The 27,268-nt window shown below is 42.4% G+C and overlaps 1 protein-coding gene across 7 annotated transcripts in view; it reads left to right on the forward strand.

The window, feature by feature from the left end:
- Positions 1-9,813: 9,813 nt before the first annotated feature.
- Positions 9,814-27,268, forward strand: part of LOC118360217 (MORN repeat-containing protein 1-like) — a 110,404-nt gene continuing 92,949 nt past the window's right edge. For 5 of the 7 annotated variants that reach the window (XR_004820828.2, XM_035739486.2, XM_035739483.2 and 2 more), the window contains exons 1-10: positions 9,993-10,211; positions 10,346-10,417; positions 10,833-10,931; positions 12,380-12,490; positions 12,976-13,066; positions 13,384-13,471; positions 18,504-18,600; positions 25,185-25,295; positions 25,431-25,557; positions 26,291-26,502. Coding sequence is in view for 6 of the 7 variants with exons in the window: in XM_035739486.2 (XP_035595379.1) it covers positions 10,139-10,211; positions 10,346-10,417; positions 10,833-10,931; positions 12,380-12,490; positions 12,976-13,066; positions 13,384-13,471; positions 18,504-18,600; positions 25,185-25,295; positions 25,431-25,557; positions 26,291-26,502 (1,081 nt within the window). In the remaining variant the exon portion in view is untranslated. Of the gene's footprint in view, positions 9,946-9,992; positions 10,212-10,345; positions 10,418-10,832; positions 10,932-12,379; positions 12,491-12,975; positions 13,067-13,383; positions 13,472-18,503; positions 18,601-25,184; positions 25,296-25,430; positions 25,558-26,290; positions 26,503-27,268 lie in introns of those variants that run through there. The other 2 variants (XM_035739484.2, XM_035739487.2) reach the window with 2 other exon arrangements.

Here is a 27,268-nt window from a genome sequence, read left to right on the forward strand (position 1 = left end):
AAGTGTATGTAAACTTCCGACTTCAACTGTATATACTTAAATCTCCTTTGGCAGCGATTTACAGCTGTGAGTCTTTCTGGGTAAGTCTCTAAGAGCTTTGCACACCTGGATTGCTCAATATTTGCACATTATTCTTTAAAGACTTCTTTCAAGCTGTCAAGTTGGTTGTTGATCATAACTAGACAGATATTGTCAAGTCTTGCCATAGATTCTCAAGCCAATTTAAGTCAAAACTGTAACTAGGACACTTAGGAACATTCAATGTCGTCTTGGTAAGCTTCCCGAGCGTATACTTGGCCTTGTGTTTCAGGTTATTGTCCTGCTGAAAGGTGAATTGAAAGGTGAATTTCAAATGAAACAGGTAGACCTTACCATGAAATGTTAAGTACAAGCCCTTAACCAACAATGCAATTAACTTCTATGGACAGTTCTTGGTCAATATTCGATAATGTGACTAGAATGACGTTGTAAACAGCCTACTATCTGGGACATAGACATTTCTTAAATGGGCATAAAGCTTACATTCTTGTTTATGTAATTGCAGTGTCCAATTTACAGTAGCTATTATAGCAAAAAAAAAATACCATGCTATTATTTGAGGATAATGCACAACAAAACACTTATTGCAGCAAGTGGTTTGATACATTCACCTCTGAAGATAATAATGTTCTTACATTCAGTAATCTTGCTCTGATTTGTCATCCTGAGGGCCCCAGAGATAAAATGTAGCATAGTTTTGTTTGATCAAATCCATTTTTATATTCAAACGAAGGAACTGGGTTCTACAGTTTGACCCCACTGCTGTCTCTGTGATGTTTTGTGTTGGATTTGCCCCAAACAAAACACTTTGTATTCAGGACAAAAATGAATTGCTTTGCCACATTTTTTTCAGTATTATTTTAATGCCTTGTTGCAAACAGGATGCATGTTTTGGAATATTTTTAAATCTGTACAAGCTTCCTTCTTTTCACTCTGTCATTTAGGTTAGTATTGTGGAGTAACTGTAATGTTGTTGACCCATCCTCATCCTATCACAGCTATTCAACCCTAACTGTTTTAAAGACACAATTGGCCTCATGGTGAAATCCCTGAGTGGTGTCCTTCCTCTCTGGCAACTGCGTTAGATACAGGCATCTTTGAACTGACTTTTTGCTAGAAAGTTTATTTTGTTTTTTATAATTGTACCCATCCCTTCTTTGCGAGGCATTGGAAAACATCCCCGGTCTTTGTTTTCAATCCCTGTTTGACATTCACTGCTTGATTGAGGGACCTTACAGATAATTGTGTGTGTGGGGTAAAGAGATGAGTTAGACATTCAAAAATCATGTTAAACAGAATCCATGCCACTTATTATGTTACTTGCTAAGCATATTTTTACTCAACTTATTTAGGCTTGCCACAACAAAGGGGTTGAATACTTATTGACTCAAGACATTTGAGCTTTTCATTTTTAATTAATTTGTAAAAATGTCTAATGAACATAATTCCACCTTGACATTACGGGGTATTGTGTGTAAGCAAGTGACACAAACTCTTTAAAATTGAATCCATTTTAAATTCAGGCTGTAACACAACACAATGTGGAGAAAGTCATGTGGTGTGAATACTTTCTAAAGGGACTCATTTCCCAGTGTGCCTTGCCTTTTTGAGTGAATTGTAGAATTCTACCTACCACCCATGACTATTTTTAGTGACAGAGACATGTTCATTTTCAGTCCTTGTGGTCTTCACCAAGTTGAGTTCCTAGGCAAATTGTGTCATTATAATGAACTCTTTATGATAATACATTGCATATTAGTGATGGGCATTCCGAGTCTTTTCGGTGAGCCGGCTCATTTGGCTCCCAAACAGCTCTTAGTCCAAAATCGACCTAGAACCATGAAAATATTGCAAATCTCCAATGTAGAGCCCAAAAAGTAGGCTACATTTATGTCAGATTGAGAAATGCGCATTCACATTTACTTACAAAATAAAACATTAAAACGCACTGCAAAAATGAGAGTGGACTAAATGACTTTGTTTCTGCAGTGAGGATTCTATGTACCCTCTTTAGAAAATAATTGTGTAACTCATCTACAGATAATCGTTGTTTTGAGGTAAAAAAGCAGCAACAGCAGTATGCAAATCAGGGAGCAAAATATATATATTTTTAGGTTAGCTTTATCCTGATACAATGGCCTAAAGCGCATTGTTTTACAGGCCACATCAGGCCTGCAAGTAGGGTTGAAAGATCCCTGTAAATTCCCCAAAATCCCCAGATAAATTTTTTCAAAAACTTGGTTGAAGGATTTCCTGGAATCTTCCAACTGGGATTTCTGGAAAACCTGGAAAATTTACCAGAATTTTGCAACCCTACATGCAAGTGACATTATGCTGGTGTTTAATATCTATTGGAATCCAGGCAGAGTTTTGTCATTTTTATTCAACCACAACCTGCATTCATAATGACTGCCAGCGTTAGGAACAGTGTGAGGAGACTACCTACGCCAATTAAACTGGAACAATAATTTCAGTAAGGGGTGCAAAAAATGTAACAATGATTGGATTAGTTTAAGAACTGCAAATTGATGCTGACAAATATGGCAGCTCTGCTTCTAGCTCCTAAGCAACTTTGCGTGTATTTGATTTGTTTGTGTTATTTCTTACATTATTAGCCAAGAACGTTTTTTGTGTTATTACATACAGCCAGAAATAACTTTTGGATATCAGCATTACGACCATGAATACAACTTCCCCAAAATTGATACTTTGTTCGTACCCCCCTAGGCAATTTAACTTATCCCAGAGGCTGCTCCAAGACACCTCTGGCAGAGAAGAGGTATTCGGAGTGGACTTGTTGTCCAACTCAGAAGGCGTGCACATCATCCAACGCTACCGAGTATATTACTCGCTAATGATCAGTCTCTGGACAATAAAGTAGACGAGCTCAGGACAAGGATCTCATCCAGAGAAACATCAGGGACTGTAACATACTCCATTTCACGTAATCATGGCTCTCACCGGATATACTGTCCTCGTCCATACAGCCAGCTGGGTTCTCAGTACATCGCACAGACAGGAATAAAATAACTCTCCGGGAAGAAGAAAGGTGGGGGGTGTATGTTTCATGATTAACTACTCATGGTTTGATTGTGATAACGTACAGCAACTCAAGTCCTTGTGTTCTCCCGACCTAGAATACCTCACAATCAAATGCCGACCGTAATACCTCCCAAGAGAATTCCCTTCGGTTTTCGTCACAGCCGTGTACATTCCCCCTGATCACATGGACTGGGATATGTTCCGGGTAGGCTCTGAGAATAACTACAAACAGTGTAGTTATTCCCTCTGTAAGGCAATCAAACAAGCAAAATGTCAGAATAGAGACAAAGTGTCGCAATTTGGCTCAGACATGAGATGTATGTGGCAGGACCTACAGACAATCACAGACTACAAAGAGTAAACCAGCATACGGACATATTTTATCTCTACCTATCCCAGTCTGTTGTCCCCACTTGCTTCAAGATGGCCACCATTGTTCCTGTACCCAAGAAAGCGAAGGTAACTGAACTGAATGACTATCACCCCATAGCACTCACTTCTGTCATCATGATGCGCTTTGAGAGGCTAGTTAACGATCATATCAAGTACACCTTACCCGACACCCAAGATCCACTGATGTAGGCATACCACCCCAATAGATCCACGGATGACGCAATTGCCATCGCACTGCACACTGCCCTATCCCATCTGGATAGCAGAATATCTATGTAATTATGCTGTTCATTGACTACAGCTCAGCCTTCAACACGGTCATTACCCTCCAAGCGCATCATTAAGCTCAGGGCCCTGGGTCTGAACCCTGCCCTGTTCAACTTGGTCCTGGACTACCTAACGGGCCACCCCCAGGTGGTGAAGGTAGGCAACAACACCTCCACTATGCTGACACTCAACGCAGGAGCCCCCTAAGAGTGCATGCTCATCCCCCTCCTGTACTGTCAGTTCATCCATGACTGAGTGGCCACGCACGCCTCCAACTATATCATCAAATTTGCAAACGGCACAACAGTGGTAGGCCTGATTACCAACAATGACAAGACAGCCTACAGGGAGGAGATGAGGGCCCTGGCGGAGTTGTGCCAGAAAATGAACCTCTCACTCAATGTCAACAAAATAAAGGAGCTGATCGTGGTCTTCAGGATACAGCAGAGGGAGAACGCCCCCATCTACATCGATGGGGTCACAGTGGAGAAGGTGAAAAGCTTCAAGTTCATCGGCGTACACATCACTGACAACATGAAATGGTCCATCCACACAGACATACCTTTTTACATAAGTATTCAGACCCCTTGCTATGAGACTCGAAATTGAGCTGAGGCACATCCTGTTTCCTTGATCATCCTTGAGATGTTTCTACTACTTGATTGAAGTCCATCTGTGGTAAATTCAATTGATTGGACATGATTTGGAAAGGCACACACTTGTCTATATACGGTCCCACAGTTGACAGTGCATGTCAGAGCAAAAACCAAGCCATGAGGTCGAAGGAATTGTCAGTAGAGCTCAGAGACCGGATTCAAACAGGTGCCATTAATACAGGTAACGAGTGGAGGACAGAGGAGCCTCTTAAAGAAGAAGTTACAGGTCTGTGAGAGCCAATCTTGCTTGTTTGTAGGTGACCAAATACTTATTTCCTACCATAATTTGCAAATAAATAAAATTAAAATCCTACAATGTGATTTTCTGGATTTTTTTCCCTAATTTTGTCTGTCATAGTTGAAGTGTACATATGATGAAAATTACAGGCCTCTCATCTTTCTAAGTGGGAGAACTTGCACAATTGGTGGCTGACTAAATACTTTTTTGCCCCACTGTAAGTATTTGATACATCAGAAAAGCAGAACTTAATATTTGGTACAGAAACCTTTGTTTGCAATTACAGAGATCATACGTTTCCTGTAGTTCTTGACCAGGTTTGCACACACTGCAGCAGGGATTTTGGCCCATTCTTCCATCCAGATCCTTCAGGTTTCGGGGCTGTCGCTGGGCAATATGGACTTTCAGTTCCCTACAAAGATTTTATATTGGGTTCAGGTCTGGAGACTGGCTAGGCCACTCCAGGATCTTGAGATGCTTCTTACGGAGCCACTCCTTAGTTGCCCTGGCTGTGTGTTTTGGGTCGTTGTCATGCTGGAAGACCCAGCCACAACCCATCTTCAATGCTCTTACTGAGGGAAGGAGGTTGTTGGCCAAGATCTCGCAATACATGGCCCCATCCATCCTCCCCTCAATACGGTGCAGTCGTCCTGTCCTCTTTGCAGAAAAGCATCCCCAAAGAATGATGTTTCCACCTGCATGCTTCTGGGTTGGGATGGTGTTCTTGGGGTTGTACTCATCCTTCTTCTTCCTCCAAACATGGCGAGTGGAGTTTAGACCAAAAAGCTCTATTTTTGTCTCATCAGACCACATGACCTTCTTCCATTCCTCCTCTGGATTATCCAGATGTTCATTGGCAAACTTCCGATGGGCCTGGACATGCGCTGGCTTGAGCAGGAGGACCTGACGATCGCTACAGGATTTTAATCCATGACGGCGTAGTGTGTTACTAATGGTTTTCTTTGAGACTGTGGTCCCAGCTCTCTTCAGGTCATTGGCCAGGTCCTGCCGTGTAGTTCTGGGCTGATCCCTCACCTTCCTCATGATCATTGATGCCCCACGAGGTGAGATCTTGCATGGAGCCCCAGACCGAGGGTTATTGACCGTCATCTTGAACTTCGTCCATTTTCTAATAATTGTGCCAACAGTTGTTGCCTTCTCACCAAGCTGCTTGCCTATGTCCTGTAGCCCATCCCAGCCTTGTGCAGGTCTACAATTTTATCTCTGATGTCCTTACACAGCTCTCTGGTCTTGGCCATTGTGGAGAGGTTGGAGTCTGTTCGAGTGAGTGTGTGGACAGGTGTCTTTTATACAGGTAACGAGTTCAAACAGGTGCAGTTAATACAGGTAATGAGTGGAGAACAGGAGGGCTTCTTAAAGAAAAACTAACAGGTCTGTGAGAGACGGAATTCTTACTGGTTGGTAGGTGATCAAATACTTATGTCATGCAATAAAATGCAAATGAATTGCTTAAAAATCATACAATGTGATTTTCTGGATTTTTGTTTTAGATTCCGTCTCTCACAGTTGAAGTGTACCTATGATTAAAAAAAAGTCCTCTCATGCTTTGTAAGTAGAAAAACCTGCAAAATCAGCAGTGTATCAAATACTTGTTCTCCCCACTGTTCGATAAAAGATTGTAGTTTTGTAACTGCAGTCGACTGGTATTTTGGACGCAGTAATTACAGAATAACTGCAGTTATATTGAACTCTGATTGCAGTCTTTTTTCGTCAGGGTTGTCTTTTAAAAGTTGATACAGATTTCCACGTTCTTCCTCATGACCTCTTGTCTTGCTAAGTGCTTCACTGAACCAACAATATTCAGTAGACAATGTCTTGCTTCCTCTTGTTGTCTGGCTAAATCAGTAGATAACTGAGCCCACAGGGTTTGATTGTTGTGCACTCACTGTATAACTGGGTGGCAATGGGAGTGACTTTTCACATGAGCTAAAAACCTCTCAATGGCCTTCTTCCAGTTTCTAAAATCTGTGCTGAGTCAGGCATAGAGACACATTGTTTGGGAATTGTGGGGAGGTGGGTATTCGGGCTATAAGTCCCTGCTGATGTTCTAAAGAGGTCAATCTAACTTGACCGTAACAATGGAATTGGCATGGAAACATGTGGGGGAAAGGGTTGAGGTGAAAGTTCCAGTCTCCTCATTGCCCCCCAGCAAAATTTGCCTACATTTAGGCTATTGTTTTATGTTTATTTCACACCATGTTGAGGTAAAAATCTAAGTATAATGCTTGCATGGATGTCAACCCCAACACATGTTCATCATGTCATCATTACCAATCAACTGCATTACCGTTAAAAACTACCATCAACAATTTCTTTATGCTAGCTATGCTAACCAGTTATACAAACAGGAGTTAGCATTTAGCAGTCACTTCTTCTATGCAGTGAAAACAGATTTAAGTAAGCACATTGTGGGCCTGTTACATTACATAAATCATGACAGATACCAGTTTTGTTGGATCAAGATTTGTTGATGGTGCGCCAATCTGGTCAATGGAACGTCTGCGTTCCTATGGGACACCAGGCTATCACCTCTCAAGCCTTCTGGCTCAAGCATTATTTTATATCTCAATGGATTCGAGAGACTGGGCATGTTCCCTTGCCCAGGCGTTGCTGACGCCTGCCAGATATTACAACGCCTGGATAGCTATTTTACATATCAGCTAACCACATAACGGTCGCTTTCCCTTGCTCAGACGTTGCATGCATCAACCAATGATTGCGTGCCACGTCACCGACTGTGTCATTGACTGACCGATTGTGGTTATCTGAAATGTAAAATATCTTATCCAGATGTTGTAAGATCTGGCAGGCGTCAGCAACCCCTGGGCAGAGGAACATGACCAAAATGTTATCGCAATTTGTCAGTTGATGACACAGTTGATGGCATATGACACGCAACCATTGGCAGTGTGATGTTGTTCCTTTCGAAAGCTTCTATTTTAGTCCAAAACATGTGTGTATGCACAGCAGTGTTCTATATGTAGCAGTGTGATGTTGTTCCCCTAGAATTATGCACTACATTGCACACAATTCAAATAGGCCAGGTCAAGAGGGGATATTAATAATTTAATAATAATAATAAGTCAGTGTATTTTTTTTTTGTTAATTACAGCTGCGTAGCTAATGTTTTTCTTTGGTGTACAAACACTTTTTCATATCAATATTGTACATACATGTGATTGTAAAAGTTTTGTATATTTTGGTTTGTCCCATGGCGGGTTATCTGTATTTCCGTACCCACTTATTGTTCTCTTTTGCCCGACCTTCGGCTAGCAAGGTGCCTGAGAGCTAGGACTGCGCCAAGGGTTAACATAATGTGTGTTGTCTCTTCGTGTGCAGGGCAAATAAAAAAATAATTCAACTAGCAGACCTCCAGTTGTGGCAGCGACCTAATTAAAAGTACACATTTACATTTACATTTAAGTCATTTAGCAGACGCTCTACGACGCAGAACGAACCACGCTACATATACAGTGGTTCCCACACTTTTTATAGTCCTGTACACCTTCAAACATTCAACCTCCAGCTGAGTACCCCCTCTAGCACCAGGGTCAGCACACTCTCAAATGCTGTTTTTTGCAATCTTTCTAGGCCTGCCACACTATATATTTATTAAACATAAGAATGAGTGTGAGTTTTTGTCACAACCCGGCTTGTGGGAAGTGACAAAGAGCTCTTATAGGACCAGGGCACAAATAATAATATAATAATAATCAATAATTTTGCTCTTTATTTAGCCATCTTACATTTAAAACTTTTTGTTAATCAAAAAATGTGATTAACTCACCACAGATTAATGATAAGGGTGTGCTTGAAAGGATGAACATAACTCTGCAATGTTGGGTTGTATTGGAGAGAGTCTCAGTCTTACATCCTTTTCCACACACAGTCTGTGCCTGTATTAGTTCTCATGCTAGTGAGGGCAGAGAATCCACTCTCACATAGGTACACGGTTGCAAAGGGTATCAGTGTCTTAACAGCACGATTTGCCAAGGCAGGATACTCTTGAGCTCCGCCCAATCCAGAAATCTGACAGTGGTTTCTGATTAAATTCAATTATCACAGAACCACTTGTTGCAATTTCGACGAGGCTCTCTTGTTCAGATATCGGTAAGTGAACTAGAGGCAGGACATAAAAGGGATAAGGAATCCAGTTGTTTGTGTCATCTGTTTCGGGAAAGTACCTGCGTAATTGCGCACCTAACTCACTCAGGTGCATTGCAATATCACATTTGATATTGTCCATTTGTACACAAAAAAATCATACAATGATGGAAAGACCTGTGTGTTTTCCTTGTTAATGCAGACAGAGAAGAGCTCCAACTTCTTAATCATAGCCTCAAATGTGTCCCACACAGAGAGTCCCTGTAATCCTAGATTCAGATCATTCAGGCGAGAAAATACATCACCCAGATAGGCAAGTCATGTGAGAAACTCGTCATCATGCAAGCGGTCAGACAAGTGAACATGATGGTCAGTAAAGAAAACTTTAAGCTTGTCTCGCAATTCAAAAAAAATTGTAAATACTTTGCCCCATAATAACCAGCACACTTCTGTATGTTATAAAAGCATTACATGGTTGCTGCCCATATCATTGCATAGTGCAGAAAATACACCAGAGTTCAGGGGCCTTGCTTTAACAAAGTTAACAATTTTCACTGTAGTGTCCAAAACATCTTTCAAGCTGTCAGGCATTCACTTGGCAGCAAGAGCCTGTCGGTGGATGCTGCAGTGTACCCAAGTGGCAATGGGAGCAAGCATTACCACTACACTATGTCTCCCTGTCATGGCTTTTGCGCCATTAGTGCAGATACCAACATGAGCAGCAGCTACTTACGGACTGTTAGTGGAATTCCCGTGAGAGAGTAATGGTTAATGTGATTGGATGTTAATGATTTGACTAGGCTACATGTATTTGTGTTGTTATTTCGTACTGGAGCCGCCTTATTGGGAAGATGCACGTTTGGTAACTATGTCACAAAATTGGATGTCGGACTATAGCGTTTTAGCCTCTGTGGACTATTGCTGCGTTCAGAACAACTGGGAAATCTGAAATCTCCAACTTCCGACTCCAGTGCGTCCAAAACAACTGGGAACTCATAGAAACGGGCTCCAACTGGGAAATCTGAAATCTCCGACTTCCGACTACAGTGCGTTCAAAACAACTGGGAACTCATAGAAACGAGCTCCAACTGGGAAATCTGAAATCTCCGATTTCCGACTACAGTGCGTTCAAAACAACTGGAAACTCATAGAAACGAGGTCCAACTGGGAAACATCTTTAGAACGGTTAAAAAACTTGGATTTCAAAGTCGGAAATTCTGCATTTTGCTAGAGCTTAAAATTTCCGACCTGAAGGTCATTTATGTCATGATTTGATCTCGTTTTTTCCCCCGAAGCCCAGTTGTGTTGAAAGTGCCCTTATGCTTGAGCCCTGCCCCGCGAGAGATGACTGTTGCTAAGGACGCATTTCCAAAGCAAGATGGCTGCTGTCAAAAAACAAATAAGAAACTCTCGCTACTACGTCGGAGGAGTAACAAATCTTACCCGTAACGGTACGTTTAGACAGTATACGCTCAAAATAACACTTCTATGATTTAAGTAATGACAACCCGTCAACTATTTGATATAAAAAAACGTATTATCAGCAGGTGCGTGAATCTGTCTGTCTATCCCCACCACCATGCAGGTTTTGGCGTGTATGTGTATCCAAACAGCTTTTTTCGCTATGAGGGAGAGTGGAGCAAGGGCGAAAAACACGGTGTGTATGCCCCATGCCTTTGGTAGTAACTAACTACGTTCTTTTGGTAGTAGCAGAAGGTTACACTTGGCTATGTTGCTGACAATATGATTGCTGATGATATGAGAAACAACAATAACTGAAAAACATAGCTGAACCTTATGTCGCATAGTGTGACTTTGCTACCATGTCTGCTTGTTATATTTTCATGATATGCAAACTATATGTTTATATGTTATCTAGCTAATCACCGTGTGACATAGCTAATCAAACACAATTATATTATGTTGTATAAGGGAGGGAAAGCATCGGCATGTCAGGCTTAGCGTTGATGCTAACAAGAGTTTTTACGTTGTGCTGGAGGTAAACTCTATTGGTTGCATTGAAGCTATGCTAGGCTATGCACTTGAATGAAACTCCTACTTTTTTTATCCAGGGCATGGAAAACTCTTGATGAAAGATGGAAGTTACTACGAGGGAGAGTTTGCTCATGGGGAAATAGAGGGGAATGGGTCAAGGTTCTGGGCAAAAACAGGTATATGCACTAACCTAGTTTCGATGGAACCAAGAGAGTTTTGACATTGTGCTGGACTCTCTTGGTTGCATCGAAGCTAGCACTCACCTAGGTTAGTCAGTCCCAGAGCTATATATTATTTTGTTCTACTATATTATTGACTGTTTTGTTTATTCCATGTGTAACTGTGTTGTTGTATGTGCTGAATTGCTATGCTTTATCTTGGCCAGGTCGCAGTTGCAAATGAGAACTTGTTCTCAACTAGTCTACCTGGTTAAATAAAACACATATATACATACTATATGGACACCCTTTCAAATCTGTGGATTTGGCTATTTCAGCCACCTGTTGCTGACCGGTGTATAAAATTGAGCACACAGCCATGCAGTCTCCATAGACAAACATTGGCAGTAGAATAGCTCAGTGACTTTCAACGTGGCACTGCCATTGGATGCCACCTTTCCAACAAGTCAGTTCGTCAAATTTCTTCCCTGCTAGATCTGCCTTGGTCAACTGTAAGTGCTTTTAGTGTGAAATGGAAATATCTAGGAGCAACAACGGCTCACCCGCAAAGTGGTAGGCCACACAAGCTCACAGAACGGGACCGCAGAGTGCTGAAGTCTGTAAAAATAGTCTGTCCTCGGTTGCAACACTCACTGCCGATTTCCAAGCTGCAGCCGCACACAAGCCTAAGATCACCATGCGCAAAGCTCACTGCCATTGGATTCAGTGGAAACATGTTGTCTGGAGTGATGAATCAGGCTTCATCATCTGGCAGTCCAACTGACACATCCGGGTTTGGCGGATGCCAGGAAAACTCTACCTTCCCGAATGCATAGAACCAACTGTAAAGTTTGGTGGAGGAAGAATAATGGTCTGGGGTTGTTTTTCATGGTTCGGGCTAGGCCCCTTAGTTCCAGTGAAGGGAAATCTTAACGCTACAGCATACAATAACATTCTAGACCATTCTGTTCTTCCAACTTTGTGGCAACAGTTTGGGGCCTTCCCTGTTTCAGCATGACAATGCCCCCGTGCATGAAGAGAGATCCAACCAGAAATGGTTTGTCGAGATCGTTGTGGAATTACTTGACTGGCCTGCACAGAGCCCTGACCTCAACCCCATCAAACACCGGGATGAATTGGAACGACGACTGTGAGCCAGGCCTAATCATCCAACATCAATGTCCAACATAAGGCTCTTGTGGCTGAATGGAAGCAAGTCCCCGCAGAAATGTTCCAATATCTAGTGGAAAGCCTTCCCAGAAGAGTGCAGGCTGTTATAGCAGCAAAGGGGGGACCAACTCCATATTAATGCCCATAATTCTTGAATAAGATGTTCGACAAGCAGGTGTCCACATACTTTTATCCATTAGTGTGATAAATTTGATAAGAATTCAGTGCTAGAAGACTGTATAAAGCACTGTAATATCAAGTAGTTTCAATGAACAAAGTATTTATGAATCTCTCAGGTGTATCCTATTCTGGCCAGTTCAGTGGAGGGGAGCTTCATGGCTGTGGTGTGATGCAGAAAGGCAATGGAGAGAGATACAAGGGAGAGTTCTCCTACGGACTCCGAGATGGTGGGCAATACTAGACCTATATCCCAAAATACATGTCCTGCACTGGGAAGCAAAGTATTTTTTGCATATTTTGACATGTTAGCCTGTGCTAATATGCATCTACTGCAGCGTAAAGGAAAATATCTATAGGACTTCTCTGGGTCTGTCTGCAATGGCACCTTTATGTAGTGCAGGAAAATGCCATTGTAACAGTGTGTGATGCTGAGACTCAGATTTTTCACTTTAAAATATATGTCAAACAAAGACCAGTGATTGCAAAGTTAAACAAACCATACAACTATGTGCACAAGGACGACTTAACGATTTCCACTGACAATTTGACAAAAATGCGTTTACTTGAAGAGCAGTGCAGATGCAACGTTTGGTAACAGAATGACGGCACCAACAGCACTGTACCTTTTTAGATGTAGCCAGGACTTCTGTCTGACCTGTCAAACGTGAAGATTGTGTCATTCAATTATATTTTGCATACTCCTATCATCCAGGCAATGGGTTTCTGTTGGATAAGGATGGACAAACGTACGAGGGATCGTTTCACCAAAACAAGCGGCATGGTGAAGGACAAATGCATTACAGGTACAACGTTGTCCCTCTCTTGATTACGTTGCAAAGGACCAGAGTGCTGAGTTTGATATTACTGTCTCAAGAATGTATTGCAAGTACTAAATGTTCATACCAGTCAAGATTATTCATTAGATTACGCATTTTTCATCACACTGGACATTCGAACCCTATAGGCTGGACAGAGTTGTTTCAAACTGAAAACATACCCAGGTTAAGTTTAAAAATGCTCATGGACAGAAGTATGCCGAACCCAATGAGCCATCCTGTTGGAAACCAACGTCCGGTTGTTGTTCCGATGAACTCAAGATGAACTTTGCTTAATTTGACAGGAATGGGGATCAATATGAAGGAGGTTGGCTTCTGGACCTACAACAAGGCCACGGAGTGATGCGCTTTGGGGATGGATCGGTGTACGAGGTGGGTGTCCATTTTGATTTAATTTCTTCACAATACATGTATGTTCAGTCAAATCAAATGATTGATACATGCATGGTTTATTTTTCTTTCTTTCTTCGATGTGATATAATGTCCAGATGACACCGTTTTAACTGGGTTGTACTATTCTCGTCCTCAAACTTTTATTCCCCAAAATAAGATTTGATTTGTCCTCAAGCTGGCCACAAATAAACATATTGCTGTTTTGAACGCCTCAGAATCAGAACATATATTTAGCTGCTGTTCATCCAAATTGCCACTGCGGGTCACCAATGTATTTCTACTGAGAATCAGATAGTATGTCAAGCATGCCGTAATTTGCACTACATCCTAGGACAACACATTTTGCCCCCGGGGACCGCATTGTGTCTTCAACGAGGTCCCGAGGGCCACACTGAAAATGTGTTATATTTCCTAGCTGTGCAAATGTGTAATCCTTTTGGAAAATGTGGATGCTCCTTGACTCTCTAGCTTTCATTTCAGTGATTGTGTTCAGCTCGCTAATAGTCAAGAAAATGTAAGTCCAGTATTATTTCTACACAGTTTAGATGTGGTTTTAGTCATTTTAAAGTACATCAGCGTTCCAAAACACTTCAATACACGCACAGCTGTAATACGCTGACTACACAAACGGCAGGACTTCCATTTTTTTAAATTTTGCCAAATAAAATACACATTTCACTACGTTCAGACCACATAATAGGGCAACAGTATGTGATTATACAAATATACTAATCGATATTTCACATTGTTCATCTGCATAATTTAGATCTAACATTCATTTGCAAGAGACAAAGCCCACTTGATCAGTAGTTATTGCTCTAATATCCTTAGCGCATTCATAGACACTAACTCCTGTACCTCCAGCATCTATTAATTTAAGGATTCATTAAGGTATCTTCTGTCCAGGGGAGTTTTGTTAAGAGTCCCGATGCTTGGTCTGAACGTTAAATTACAGCACAACTTTATAGGGTTAGTGTTCCTACACGGCCATATCTCCATGTTACCGTGCTTGTTTACGGAAGTCAGACAGAAGACAGACGTGACCAAATGTGCTAATTAGCTATCTAGCGTGCTTGAACACCTGTGTGTAAGTGTAACCGAAGTGTAGTTGATCACTGGAAGCACACACAGCCTTATTGATCTGTGCAAACCTGCTACAGTAAGTGTATATTTTTTATTTTAAAGATTCTTTCTCGCTGATAGGAAAGATCTATCTATAAAGGTAAAATGTTTCGAAAACCATATCGCAAGCTATGATTATTGACATTTCAAAATGTTAAAACAGAGCGTCGGGAATGTAGTTCACACCGGTAAGCAGTGTTTAAAGCTGAGAAACTTGGGATAAGGCAGAATTTCTTGTTAATGCATTGGGTTCTCAAGAGCAATTTTATCCTGTAGTGCCACTGCTGCCAATGACATCTCTAATGCCACCAACTGGTCTGGTCCAGCCATCTAAAGTTGCTATGACTTTATATTCACACAGCTTCTAAGGACAAATACTGTACATAAGATTTACATAACACATGATTTACATACCAAAATATTTACATACCAAATGTCATTGCTCCATGTACATCGGTTCAGTTCCAGTAGCCAGTTGTTGTTGCCCATGGTGGAATCCTCTAGCCCGCTGACTCCTGAAGCCCCCATGAACTCCAGAGTCTAGAAGCTGTCTAGCTAATGTGTAAGCTGGCTAGCATTGCAAATGAGCATTTCACTAGTTAGCTGAGCTGTTTATCAGAAAATGGTTGAGATGACTCAAACACTGTAGCTAGTTAGTGTGCCTTCCTTGGCGACAATGTTATTGGGGCACAGGAATGTTAGATATTTTCATGAACTGTCATTTAAGTTGGTTTGTTGCTACTGGTTTCAGATCTGAGGCGAGAGAAACTGTCTGCCATATTTTGTGTTTTGGTAAGGGCTCAGAGTGACGTCACGTACCCAAGAAGCCTCAACCAATCACCTGACGGATATTAATGACTTTGCCTCCGGGTATCCTACAAAACGAAATTTTGCGACCGGAGCACAGTTGGTAGAGCATGGCGCTTGTAACGCCAGGGTAGTGGGTTCGATTCCCGGGACCACCCATACGTAGAATGTATGCACACATGACTGTAAGTCGCTTTGGATAAAAGCGTCTGCTAAATGGCATATATTATTATATTATTATTATAACCCAGCATCTCCGGAAAAAAAAAATATTTTGGAAACAGTGCCACACTTTCACAAGAATTTACTTCTGGGTAACGGAGATTCCCCCAAAATACATGTCTTGCATCAGAAGCAAAGTATTTTTGCCTATGTGCTAATATGCATCTACTGCAGCGTTTCCCCAACTCGGTCTTCGGGACCCCAAGGTGTGCAAGAATAAAATACATTTTTTAAAAAAAGAAGAGAAACAAAATGGTGCCGTTTCGGGCCGTGTGGTGGAAAGTGATGCGGGCGCTGGAGATGGGTGTGTGATGTAGTTGTTTGTATGATGTTGTTGTTTGTATGTGTATATTTTGTATTGTTTATAAAATAAAATGTTATTAGAAAAAGATATGTACCATGGGCATACATACCAAATTTGGACATATGGCCCATAACAATATGTTTTTCAAAGGTTTTCAAAAATGGCCAAGATGGAGGACAATCGAAAGACACCTACCTACAAAGTTTCAAGTCTCTAGGTCAAATGGGACAGCAGGTATGAGGGTTTCAAGGTAGACTATATATGACGTAGATTCAGAAAGTAAATAGCGTAGTGGCTCAATTTCCAGAACAACAACTAGTGTTGAAGCGCAAGGCCAACTGTGGAGATGGGAGAACCTTCCAGGAGGACAACCATCTCTACAGAACTCCACAAATCAGGCCTCTATGGTAGAGTGGCCAGATGGAAGGCACTCCTCAGTAAAAGGCACATGACAACCTGCTTGGAGTTTGCTGAAAGGCCCCTAAAGGACTCTGACCATAAGAAACAAGATTCTCTGGTCTGATGAAACCAAGATTGTACTCTTTGGCCTGTATGCCAAGAGTTACATCTGGAGGAAACCTGGCACCATCCCTACGGTGAAGCATGATGGTGGCAGCATCATGCTGTGGGGATATTTTTCAGCGGCAGGGACTGGGAGTCAGGATCGAGGGAAAGATGAATGGAGCAAAGTACAGAGATCCTTTATGAAAACCTGTTCCAGAGGGATCAGGACCTCAGACTGGGGTGAAGGTTCACCTTCAAACAGGACTATGACCCTAAGCACACAGCCAAGACAATGCATGAGTGGCTTCGGGACAAGTCTCTGAATGTCCTTGAGTGGCCCAGACAGAGCCCAGACTCGAATCCGATCAAACATCTCTGGAGAGACCTGAAAATAGCTCTGCAGCGACGCTCCCCATCCAACCTGACAGAGCTTGAGAGGATCTGCAGAGAAGAATGGGAGAAACTCTCCAAATACAGGTGTGCCAAGCTTCTAGCGTCTTACCCAATAATACTTGAGGCTGTAATCGCTGCCAGAGGTGCAAAAATTCTAAAAACCTGTTGTTGCTTCATCATTATGGGGTGTTGTGTGTAGATTGATCAGGGGACAAAAAACAATTTAAACTATTTTAGAATAAGGCTGTAAGGTAGCAAAATGGGGAAAAGTCAAGGGGTCTGAATACTTTCAGAAAGCACTGTATAGCACTGTATACCTTTTTATTGAAACAATTTGAATAGTTTGTTTAAAATGTGTACATTGGAAATAGCCCTGTACCCTACAGTAACTACCTACTTTCACAGTAAACACAACTCCAGTTGTTTGGCTTTTTACCCCCACCTAACCCTTGATCCAGTGTTTTTATTAAAATCTAAAGGAAACATATCTCTCCTCTGTGACCTGAACTTGAACTTTTGTAATGAGTTGCAGGACTCATTGATTTAGAACTGGCAGCAGGCTGTGGCTATGGGGAGCCAGGGGGGTAGAGACCCAGGAAAGACAAGTATTGACTATTCACCACACAGCTTCTTGACAGCTGCGCTAAGCCAGCACTAAACTTCCAACCAGAGAGAAGAGAGAGAGTGCCTAAGCAGATGAAGCCATAATCCCAGTTGATTTCACCTATGACATTAAAAGTCTGATTATTGATGATTATGAATGTGGAAAGATTATGTGCTTTGAAATGATCTAGCCTATATGCTGTCAACTGAAAGCATAGGGGTGAAGATAATTTTTTATTTGGAAAGATAACGAACAACGTAGTTCAACATGAACTCATTGATTTATGTGACGGTTGTCCAAAAAGACGCAAACGTTAAAATTGCAAGGTTGCAGTCAAACCTCCAGCTCTTCCCCTTGCTACTGTAGGTCATCAAAAGTCCCACTGAACGTGGTCCAGCAGCAATTCAAGCTGTATTTCTTTACTGTATCCTGTTGAACAACTTTCTATCTACACCACCTCTCAAGGCCTCAAGACATTCAAAGGCTATGATTGACGTAAATCGTGATTATTTTCTTTAGGTTTATTAAAGGAAACGGTGCTTACCGTAGAATACCCATGGTAGTCTCTCTGTTTCGCTCTCTCTCTCACTGAGCAGTGGCCTAGTTTTCCTCTGCACATTTTTGCCTGTGCCATAGCCTTAGGCCTGTCGATGCGATCAGAATTAGAAATTCTAATGGACGTGTCACCACTTTGAAGTAGTGTTCGAGAGCTTTGAGTCTGGAGCTCCCTTGGATCTGCCAGGCAAAGTCTGTGCATTGATCCCCCTGAATTTGTTTGACTTTGACTTCCTCTGTCTCCCTTTCCGCCTCTCTCTCTCTCTCTCTCTCTCTCTCTCTCTCTCTCTCTTTTACTTTCTTTCTTTCTCTCTCACTCCCTCTCCCCCTCTCTCACACGCACACACACACACACACTCCTCCCCTCTTATCTCAGAGGTATGGCTTTCAGTGTCTCCTGATGTACATGTCTTCCTTGTTTCTTAACAAGTTGTATTCTAAGAATAGTACAGTAGTATAAATATAATGCCTCAAACCTAAAATACAATCTCCTTTAAAAGGGTCAATGGCGTAATAACCTCTTCAACGGCCAGGGGACCATGATCCACTGTTCTGGGATTATCTATGAAGGGTTGTGGACCAACGGCAGACCGCTAGGTAAGTAGAACCGCAATATACCTACGAACATATGCACGCATTTTCACACACACAGCCTGGGTGTCAGGTGGTTTGCAAAGTCCCAAATCAACCCCTAGACTCTACCCCTAAAGGCCCATCTAATAGATATGTAAGGATAAAATGTGCGTAAGCTTATTGGTCTTTTAACAAGACTAGACTAATGGCTCTGGGCCAGTCCAAGAAGACAGTGTCTGCATCCCAGATTATTCCCTATTTAGTGCACTACTTCTGACAATAACACTGGGCCCTGGTCAAAGGTCGTGCACTGAAAAGGGCATAGGGTGCCATTTGGGATGCAAATTGAACCTTTTACTGCAGTGAGCTAAATCAGGGTCACACAGTATTTCTTGGTTGTCTTAAACAAATCTACCTTGAATCAAAAGTATACACCTCACACACATGGTTATGGGCTTAAAAAAAGAAGACATCTGTACCATGTCAGATATAGAGTGTATTCAATTTTGAGTTTGCATCCCAATATTACGCTTAATATACACTGAGCAAAAATATAAATGCAACAATTTAAAGACTTACAGTTCATATAAGGAAATCAGTCAATTTTAAATAAATTCATTAGGCACTTATCTATGGATTTTATGACTGGGAATACAAATACACATCTGTTGGCCACAGATATCTTTAAAAAAAAATTAGGGGTGTGGATCAGAAAACCAGTCAGTATCTGGTGTGACCACCATTTGCCTCATGCAGCACAACACATCTCTTTCACATGGAGTTGGTCAGGCTGTTGATTGTGGAATGTTATCCCACTCCTCTTCAATGGCTGTGCAAAGTTTCTGATATTGGCGTAACCTTGAACACTGTCGTGCACGTCGATCCAGAGCATCCCAAACATGCTCAATGGGTGTCCTGTCTGAGTATGCAGGCCATGGAAGAACTGGGACATTTTCAGATTCCAGGAATTGTGTACATATCCTTGTGACATGGTGCATTATCATGCTGAAACATAAGGTAATGGCGGTGGGATGAATGGCACAACAATGGGCTCAGGACCTCGTCACGGTATTGCTGTGCATTCAAATTGCCTTTGATTAAATTGAGTTGTGTTCATTGTCCGTAGTTTATGCCTGCCCATACCATAACTCCACCACCACGGAGCACTTTGTTCACAACATTAGCAAACTGCTCGTCCACACGACTCCATACACACTGTCTCCCATCTGCCTGGTACAGTTGAAACTGGGATTAATCTGTGAAGAGCACACTTCTCCAGCGTACCAGTGGCCATCGAAGGTGAGTACTTCCCCATTGAAGTCGGTTACGACACCGAACTGCAGTCAGGTCAACACCCTGGTGAGGACGACGAGCACGCAGATGAGCTTCCCTGAGACGGTTTCTAGCAGTTTGTGCAGAAATTCTTTGGTTGTGCAAACCCACAGTTACATCAGCTGTCCGGGTGGCTGGTGTCAGATGGTCCTGCAGGTGAAGAAGCTGGATGCGGAGGTCCTGGGCTGGGTTAGATGTGCTTCTGTGGTTGTGAGGCCAGTTGGATGTAATGGTAAATTCTCTAAAATGACATTGGAGCGGCTTAGGGTGGAGAAATGAACATTACAATCTCTAGAAACAGCTGTGGTCGACATTCCTGCCGTCAGCATGCCAACTGCACGATCCATCAAAGCTTGAGACATCTTGGCATTGTGTTGTGACAAAACTGCACATTTTAGTGGCCTTTTATTGTCCCCAGCACAAGGTTTAATCAGATTGTTGATATACCAAACCTGTCATGTGGATGGATTATCTTGGGAAATGAGAAATGCTCACAAACAGTAATGTAAATAAATTTGTGCACAAAATTTGAGAGAAATAAGCTTTTTCTGGGATCTTTTATTTCAGCTCATGAAATATGAGACCAACACTTTACATGTTGCATTTATATTTTTGTTCACTGTACATCACAAAAGATCACAAAAGATTGGAATATAACAAAATCATTTGAAATAGAAACACCAGCTTCTGCTCTCCAGAGCGGCCCAGGTCCCCATCAGCCAGCGGTGGATTATTCACCTGCTCCTAGGATGGAGCCACAGCCTGCATCTACTACAGATTTCAAGTGCAGCCAGGACGTTGGGGCCTCTCCATCCCCGCCTGCATTCACTGTGATAGTTCAAGCCCCGATTTTCAGTTCCTGCCTTCCTGGCAGGTGTGAAGTGTCCAGGTTTTGAATGTTTTGCCCCTCAAGTAGGTCCAGTGTATCCTGTCCCCGTTGTAGGTTTAAGTTCCTTGCCTTCCTGGTAGGCCCAGTCTATCATCTACCCTTAGTCCCTAGCACTAGGTCCTCAGTCTCCAGCTGTGAAACTGTTAGTCTGCTGTTGCCAGCACTAATCGGCCCTCAGATCCTAGCCCAGATGGGTCATCAGGGTCCTGCCCGGTTAGGTTCAGAGTTAACAGTTCCCCTAAGTCATTGTACCTGTCAGGTCCAGAGTTAGTTGTCCCTGTCAGGTCCAGAGTTAGTTGTCCCTTTCAGGTTACGTACACATATTTTGCAGATGTTATCGCGGGTGTTCATAGCTCCAACAGTGCAGTAATACCTGACAATACAAAAATTCACGCAAATCCACAAATAAAAAGAAAGGAATTAATAAATATAGAAATATAAGAACAATCAATGTCAGAGCCCGGAATATAAATAGTATATGATAGACATTGTGGACTGTATGAATAGAAAAGGTGTGACTAGAATACAGTATGTGAACCCTTTAAGAATGACCTGGATTTCTACATAAATTGGTCATAAAATGTGATCTGATCATCCTCTAAGTCACAACAATAGACAAACAGTGTGCTTAAACTAACACAGAAATGATTGTATTTTTCTTGTCTATATTGAATACTTAATTTAAACATTCACAGTGTAGGTTGGAAAAAGTATGAGAACCCCTAGGCTAATGGCTTCTCCAAAAGCTAAATGGAGTCTGGAGTCGAATCAATGAGACAAGATTGGATATGTTGGTTAGAGCTGCCCTGCCCTTTAAAAAACACTCACAACATTTTTGAGTTTGCTATTCACAAGAATCATTGCCTGATGTGAACCATACCTCGAACAAAGGAGATCTCAGAAGACCGGAGATTAAGAATGGTTGACTTGCATAAAGATGGAAAGGGTTACAAAAGTATCTTTAAGCCTTGATGTTCATCAGTCCACGATAAGACAAATTGTCTATACATGGAGAAAGTTCAGCACTGTTGCTACTCTCCCTAGGAGTGGCCATCCTGCGAAGATGACTGCAAGAGCACAGTGCAGAATGCTCAATGAGGTTAAGAAGAATCCTAGAGTGTCAGCTAAAGACTTACAGAAATCTCTGGAAGATGCTAACATCTCTGTTGACGGGTCTGCGACACGTAAAACACTAAACAAGAATGGTGTTCATTGGAGGACACCACAGAAGAAGCCACTGTTGTCCAAAAAAAGCATTACTACTGCATGTCTGAAGTTTGCAAAAGTGCACCTGAATGTTCCACAGCACTACTGGCAAAATATTTTGTGGACATATGAAACTACAGTTGAGTTGTTTGGAAAGAACACACAACACTATGTGTGAAGAAAAAAAAGGCACAACACACTAATATCAAAACCTCCTCCCAACTGTAAAGTATGGTGGAGGGAGAATCATGGTTTGGTGCTACTTTGCTGCCTCGGCCTGGACAGCTTTCTCTAATTGACGGAAAAACTTGGGAATTCATTTATCAAGACCGTTTGCAGGAGAATGTTAGGCTATCTGTCCGCCAATTGTCCGCTCAGTAGAAGTTGGGTGACGCAACAGGACAACCCAAAAAGCAGAAGTAAATCAACAACAGAATGGCTTCAACAGAAGTAAATATGCCTTCTGAAGTGGCCCGGTCAGAGTCCTGACTTCAACCCGATTTGAGATGCTGTGGCATGACCTCAAGAGAATAGTTCACACCAGGCATCCCAAGAATATTGCTGAACTGAAACAGTTTTGTAAAGAGGAATGGTGCAAAATACCTCCTGACCGTTGTGCAGGTCTGATCCGCATCTACAGAAAATGTTTGGTTGAGGTTATTGCTGCCAAAGGAGGGTCAACCAGTTATTAAATCCAAGGGTTCACATACTTTTCCCACCCTGCACTGTGAATGTTTACATGGCGTGTTCAATAAAGACATGAAAATGTATAATTATGTATGCAGTGGGTTAAACAGTATGTAAACATTGTTAAAGTGACCAGTGTTCAATGACTGCAGGGCAGCAGTCTCTAAGGGGCAGGGTTGAGTGCCGGGTGATAGCTACCTAGTAACAGTGACTAAAGTCCAGGGCAGGGTACTGGGCGGAGGCCAGCTAGTGGGGACTATTTATTATCAGGCTATTATAGCAGCAAAAGGGGGACCAACTCCATATTAATGGCCATGATTTTGGCATGAGATGTTCGACAAGCAGGTGTTACATACACATACATTTGGTCATCTAGTGTATATTTGTATATTGGTGTGGGCAATGTCTGACCCTTGCAGGATTAGGCCGAGTTGTTAGGTTTGAGAGTTTGTTTTGTCATGCTTTGCTTATAGCTAGTGCTATTGTTTGTTCATGCATGCCTTTTGTATTTCCATATTATCATTTGCCTACTGCATCGCTACCTGTGTTGTGTGGCCATGAACTGTTTTATTTGTAGTGTCTATATTACATGCTACCTTAGTGATTTCTATAGTTATTTTATGGTGCTGTTAGCAGGCTACAGTTGCATAGTATAGTGTCTGTAGCTTTCTGACCCTATCCAGCCTGCTCTCGTGCTCTAGAACATGTGCAGTAGCCAAGCCATCAGATAAAATCTGTAGCCAGGCCTGAGAGAGAACCATTCATCTTAATAACCCAGAGAACTCAGTTCTCTCCCTCACTGGCAATAAGTTTACATTGCTGATGTGTGAATATGTTATACTATAGCAGTCCGTGTTAGAACATCATGCTTTCTGTTTGCACATATTGTTATTGCCTTCTTAATTATGTAGAGTCCACCTTTACTATTGCATGATGTATATTTATCTCAGTAGTCTCTTAGAAATGGATCCTAATGATTGTCTTACTCTGCCATTCCCTGTTAGAACGCAATGTTGAGGCCCATTACTGTAACTTGGTCACCACCACACACCATGCATATAAAACATCTTCAAATGGAAGCAGCAGTGTGTGTGTGTGTGTGTGTGTGTGGTGGTGGTGACCAAGTTACAGTAATGGGCCTCAACATCACGTTCTAACCGGACAGCACTATAGTGGGCAGAACCAAAACCAATCAGCATGAAGTACTAGCGGGTGAGGGAATATCCAGCCAACTGCTCAGACCAGCTCTAGGTAGCTGTTTTTTTTTTCAAGCAGGCTTGACGTCTCCTCTCCTTGGCAGGCTGCTGCTGCTCAGGGTGAGACAGGTGTGGAGTGAAGGTGGGGGGGGATCACTCCCATCGGGGGGGATTTGCTGTGTATGTGTACATGCAAACATGCACATGTTGGAGGAGGCAGGTTACTTACGCCTGATTCATTTGAACCAGCGCTGAGCTGACAAGGGTGTAAATTGCTCCGATTAGGATTCTGAAGATTGTGGCATCTGTTTACTCTTCTCGGTAATGCCTGCTGTCTACGAGGAGCCATCGCTTCCAAAGTTATTGATCTACCACTCTTCTCTGCCCGTTGTTTTCACCAGGCGCCCAACTCAGGGGTGATAATCTCCAATCATAAGACTACTATGCACCGCGCCCTGCGTTGAATGCTAATGCCCATCGTGGATAGAACACACAGTGCTTCTTGGCACTAGGAGATGGCAGATTTATGATTTCTTAGTGCTGCCCACTACTGAATGCTAAGCCAGTGTACTGTCCTGCATGGCAATGCACCACACACAACTTCTTGGGCTCATATTAATAACGTCTCAGAGTGCTGATCGAGGATCAGGCCCATGTAATCGTGTTCATTATGATCACGACTGTGGGAAGGCAACACTGTTCCTAGATAAGCACTCCTACACCGAGATGCTTTCTGAATACAGGCCCAGCTCTTCGACTTTTGGCGTCTGTTTTTGTTCTTGGTAGATTTGAAGCGGCGGTACATGAGTGTACATGACGTGGCGTGATGACTTCCTTGACATGACATGACAAGGTTTGTTAATGGAGTCGTCTGATCTGCATGCCAACTAATGGGTGGGGATGAGATGTAGTTGGATCTATTCATGAGGTGGGACCTGGCAGGCACTTCGAGATGACTCAGAACAGTGACATATGCTAATTACCTATCCTACTGAGGGCAGAGCGAGAGAGAGAGAGAAGGGGAAAGAGAAACCAACAGAGGGAGAGAAGAAAAATAGTTTACTCAAACTAGAGAGTGAGGGGAGAGTGAGAGAGAGAGAAAGAGCGAGAGAGCCAGTTTCCTTTTGTTATACACTAACACTTTGACCTGTCTCAGCGTAGCTCTGATCAAGGGGTTTTAATGAGAGCGTGGTTTTGGATGTCGAGTGGTGTTGAAAAGAAGTCTCTTTGGTGATGTGGTGCATGGAAAACTGAATGGCCTTGATTATTCATTGAAGCCCATTTGTATACCACGGCAGGTGGCGCTTCGAAAGTCGTAATAGAGGGAGGAGATGTCTTGGAGGTCTTCCAAGAGACTCCATTTTGTGTGGAAGTGCAACTGCAGACGGAGGCGGGAGAGAAGGCAACGGGTGAGACACAAAATGGACGTCAGATAAGTTCTAAGTTGACTGTTACATAAAAATGCAGTTTTTAAAAATACAATGTGTACATCTGATTGAGAAGTGTGAACTGTAAACCATGTACAATCTCTTTTCTTTTTCCAGGTGAAAATGGCAGAGTCTTACAAATATCCACTGCGATTAGACTCTGTGATCTCTCCCCGTCAACAACTCCAGTGAGCCTGCTGAAGATGATGGAAGACATCAAGGAAACACCCATCCCCACACCATTGTAGGATATGCCAATCATATAATTAAATAGAAAATGTATCCCTGACCAAGATGGCTGCCTTTATCAGCACATAAGAGCAGGGATGGGCAATAGGTGGATGCGGTCGGCAAGCCGATTAAATATCTCCGGCGGTCAATTTAAAAATAAATAAATTGGGGAAACAGCACTTGAACTTCTAAAACCTGATTATAAATTATTTTTTGAATGGACCGATGTATTTTGAAATAACTGTCCTTTTTTTCCAGCCTGCAAATACATTTTTACAAATAAATCGGTCCACATTTGTTTTTGCGTCACTGTTGAATTTACAAGTCTCGATGTGGTCCTCGAGCCTTAATGTTGCCTATCCCTGTTCAAGAGCTATGCAGGTCAATGACATTATCCGCTCCAGTGTAATCTCTATGACGCAACTTTATTCCAACGTAGTTCCATGTTTCCACTGCTTCCGCCAATGCCCATGTTTGTTAATCTTTTTTTTTTGTCCCATGGTTGGCAGGATGTGCTGTGTTTGAATTGCATGGTCTCTAGTTCTCTAGTCTAGAGATTGGGAGCTGTGTGGATTACACGGATGTGTCATCTCTCGCACTCTCTGTTTTCATTATTTTTCATTCACTCGCTCTGTCACACTCTTTTACTAACCCTTCTATACCTTTCTCTCTACCCATTTCTCCTTATTTCTTCTCGCTCTCTCCCCCTCTTCCTATTTTATATCTATTTCTCTCCCCCCACTCAGTGGCTTTCAGGTTGTCAGCTACCCTTTGATGGAGAGAGCCTTTGGAAGCCAGATCTTCATAGACACTGCAGCCCCCCTAGCCGTGGCTGCGGTGGCAGCTAAATCAGGCTCAGCGCAGGCTGACTCGCCACTGCTTCCCGAGGGCGAGTGGGAGTCTGGAAGCGGATCAGACGGGCCGCCACTCGTGGGGGGTACCCCCAGCTACCTGGATGGTAAGGGATAGTCAAGTCATTCGCCACGCCGCCCTTTATTTCTCTCGCACTGTTTACTGGGCCTTCTGTTATTTGTACACACACACTCACTCTCTCACTCTCTCTCTCACTATTTCTCTTGCTTTTTCTTTCTCTCTTTAAAAAAACATGGCTTCTTTATAGGAGATGCCTGGAGAGCAGAGTCTACCAGTATGTGTGTATATAAAGATATCTTTAATGTTTTGGCTGCTGAAATGTACTTTACTTAGGATTTTCCTCAGGGAGGTCCCATTTTATGGAGCGTTTCAAGTCTATCTGGCTTCACAGACGTCTCAATCAGCTTCAGAGGTCTTGGCAGTAAAATGTTGTGTTTGATGAATCAAAAACAAAATGTCTTAATTTGTTTAATTAATCGCAAACACAGGATAGACTGTCTTTCTTATAGAAAAGCTTGTGAACAAACACGAATAATCATATTTGTCGTATCCACTATCCATACCATTTGTCATCGACACCGTTTTAACCAATAAATTATTCAAATGTTCAAGCCATCGCGACACATACAACCTATCACATATGTGGCCCCCTTTTTAAAAAGGCTCTCTGCAATTCATACGCCAATTCAGACACTATTTGATCAACAGCATTAATCTCAGCTAAATGCCACTTTAACCTTAAGCTGCTGTTCCACCCCACTCACCATGCTACCAGCCCATCCCATCACCCTGAGTCCGGGAGCTAGCACGCCGCCCTTCGCTTACCGTTAGAATTCTTGAGACAATTACCT

Source organism: Oncorhynchus keta, chromosome 27 (assembly GCF_023373465.1).
Source record: "Oncorhynchus keta strain PuntledgeMale-10-30-2019 chromosome 27, Oket_V2, whole genome shotgun sequence".
Classification (NCBI taxonomy): Eukaryota; Metazoa; Chordata; class Actinopteri; order Salmoniformes; family Salmonidae; genus Oncorhynchus; species Oncorhynchus keta.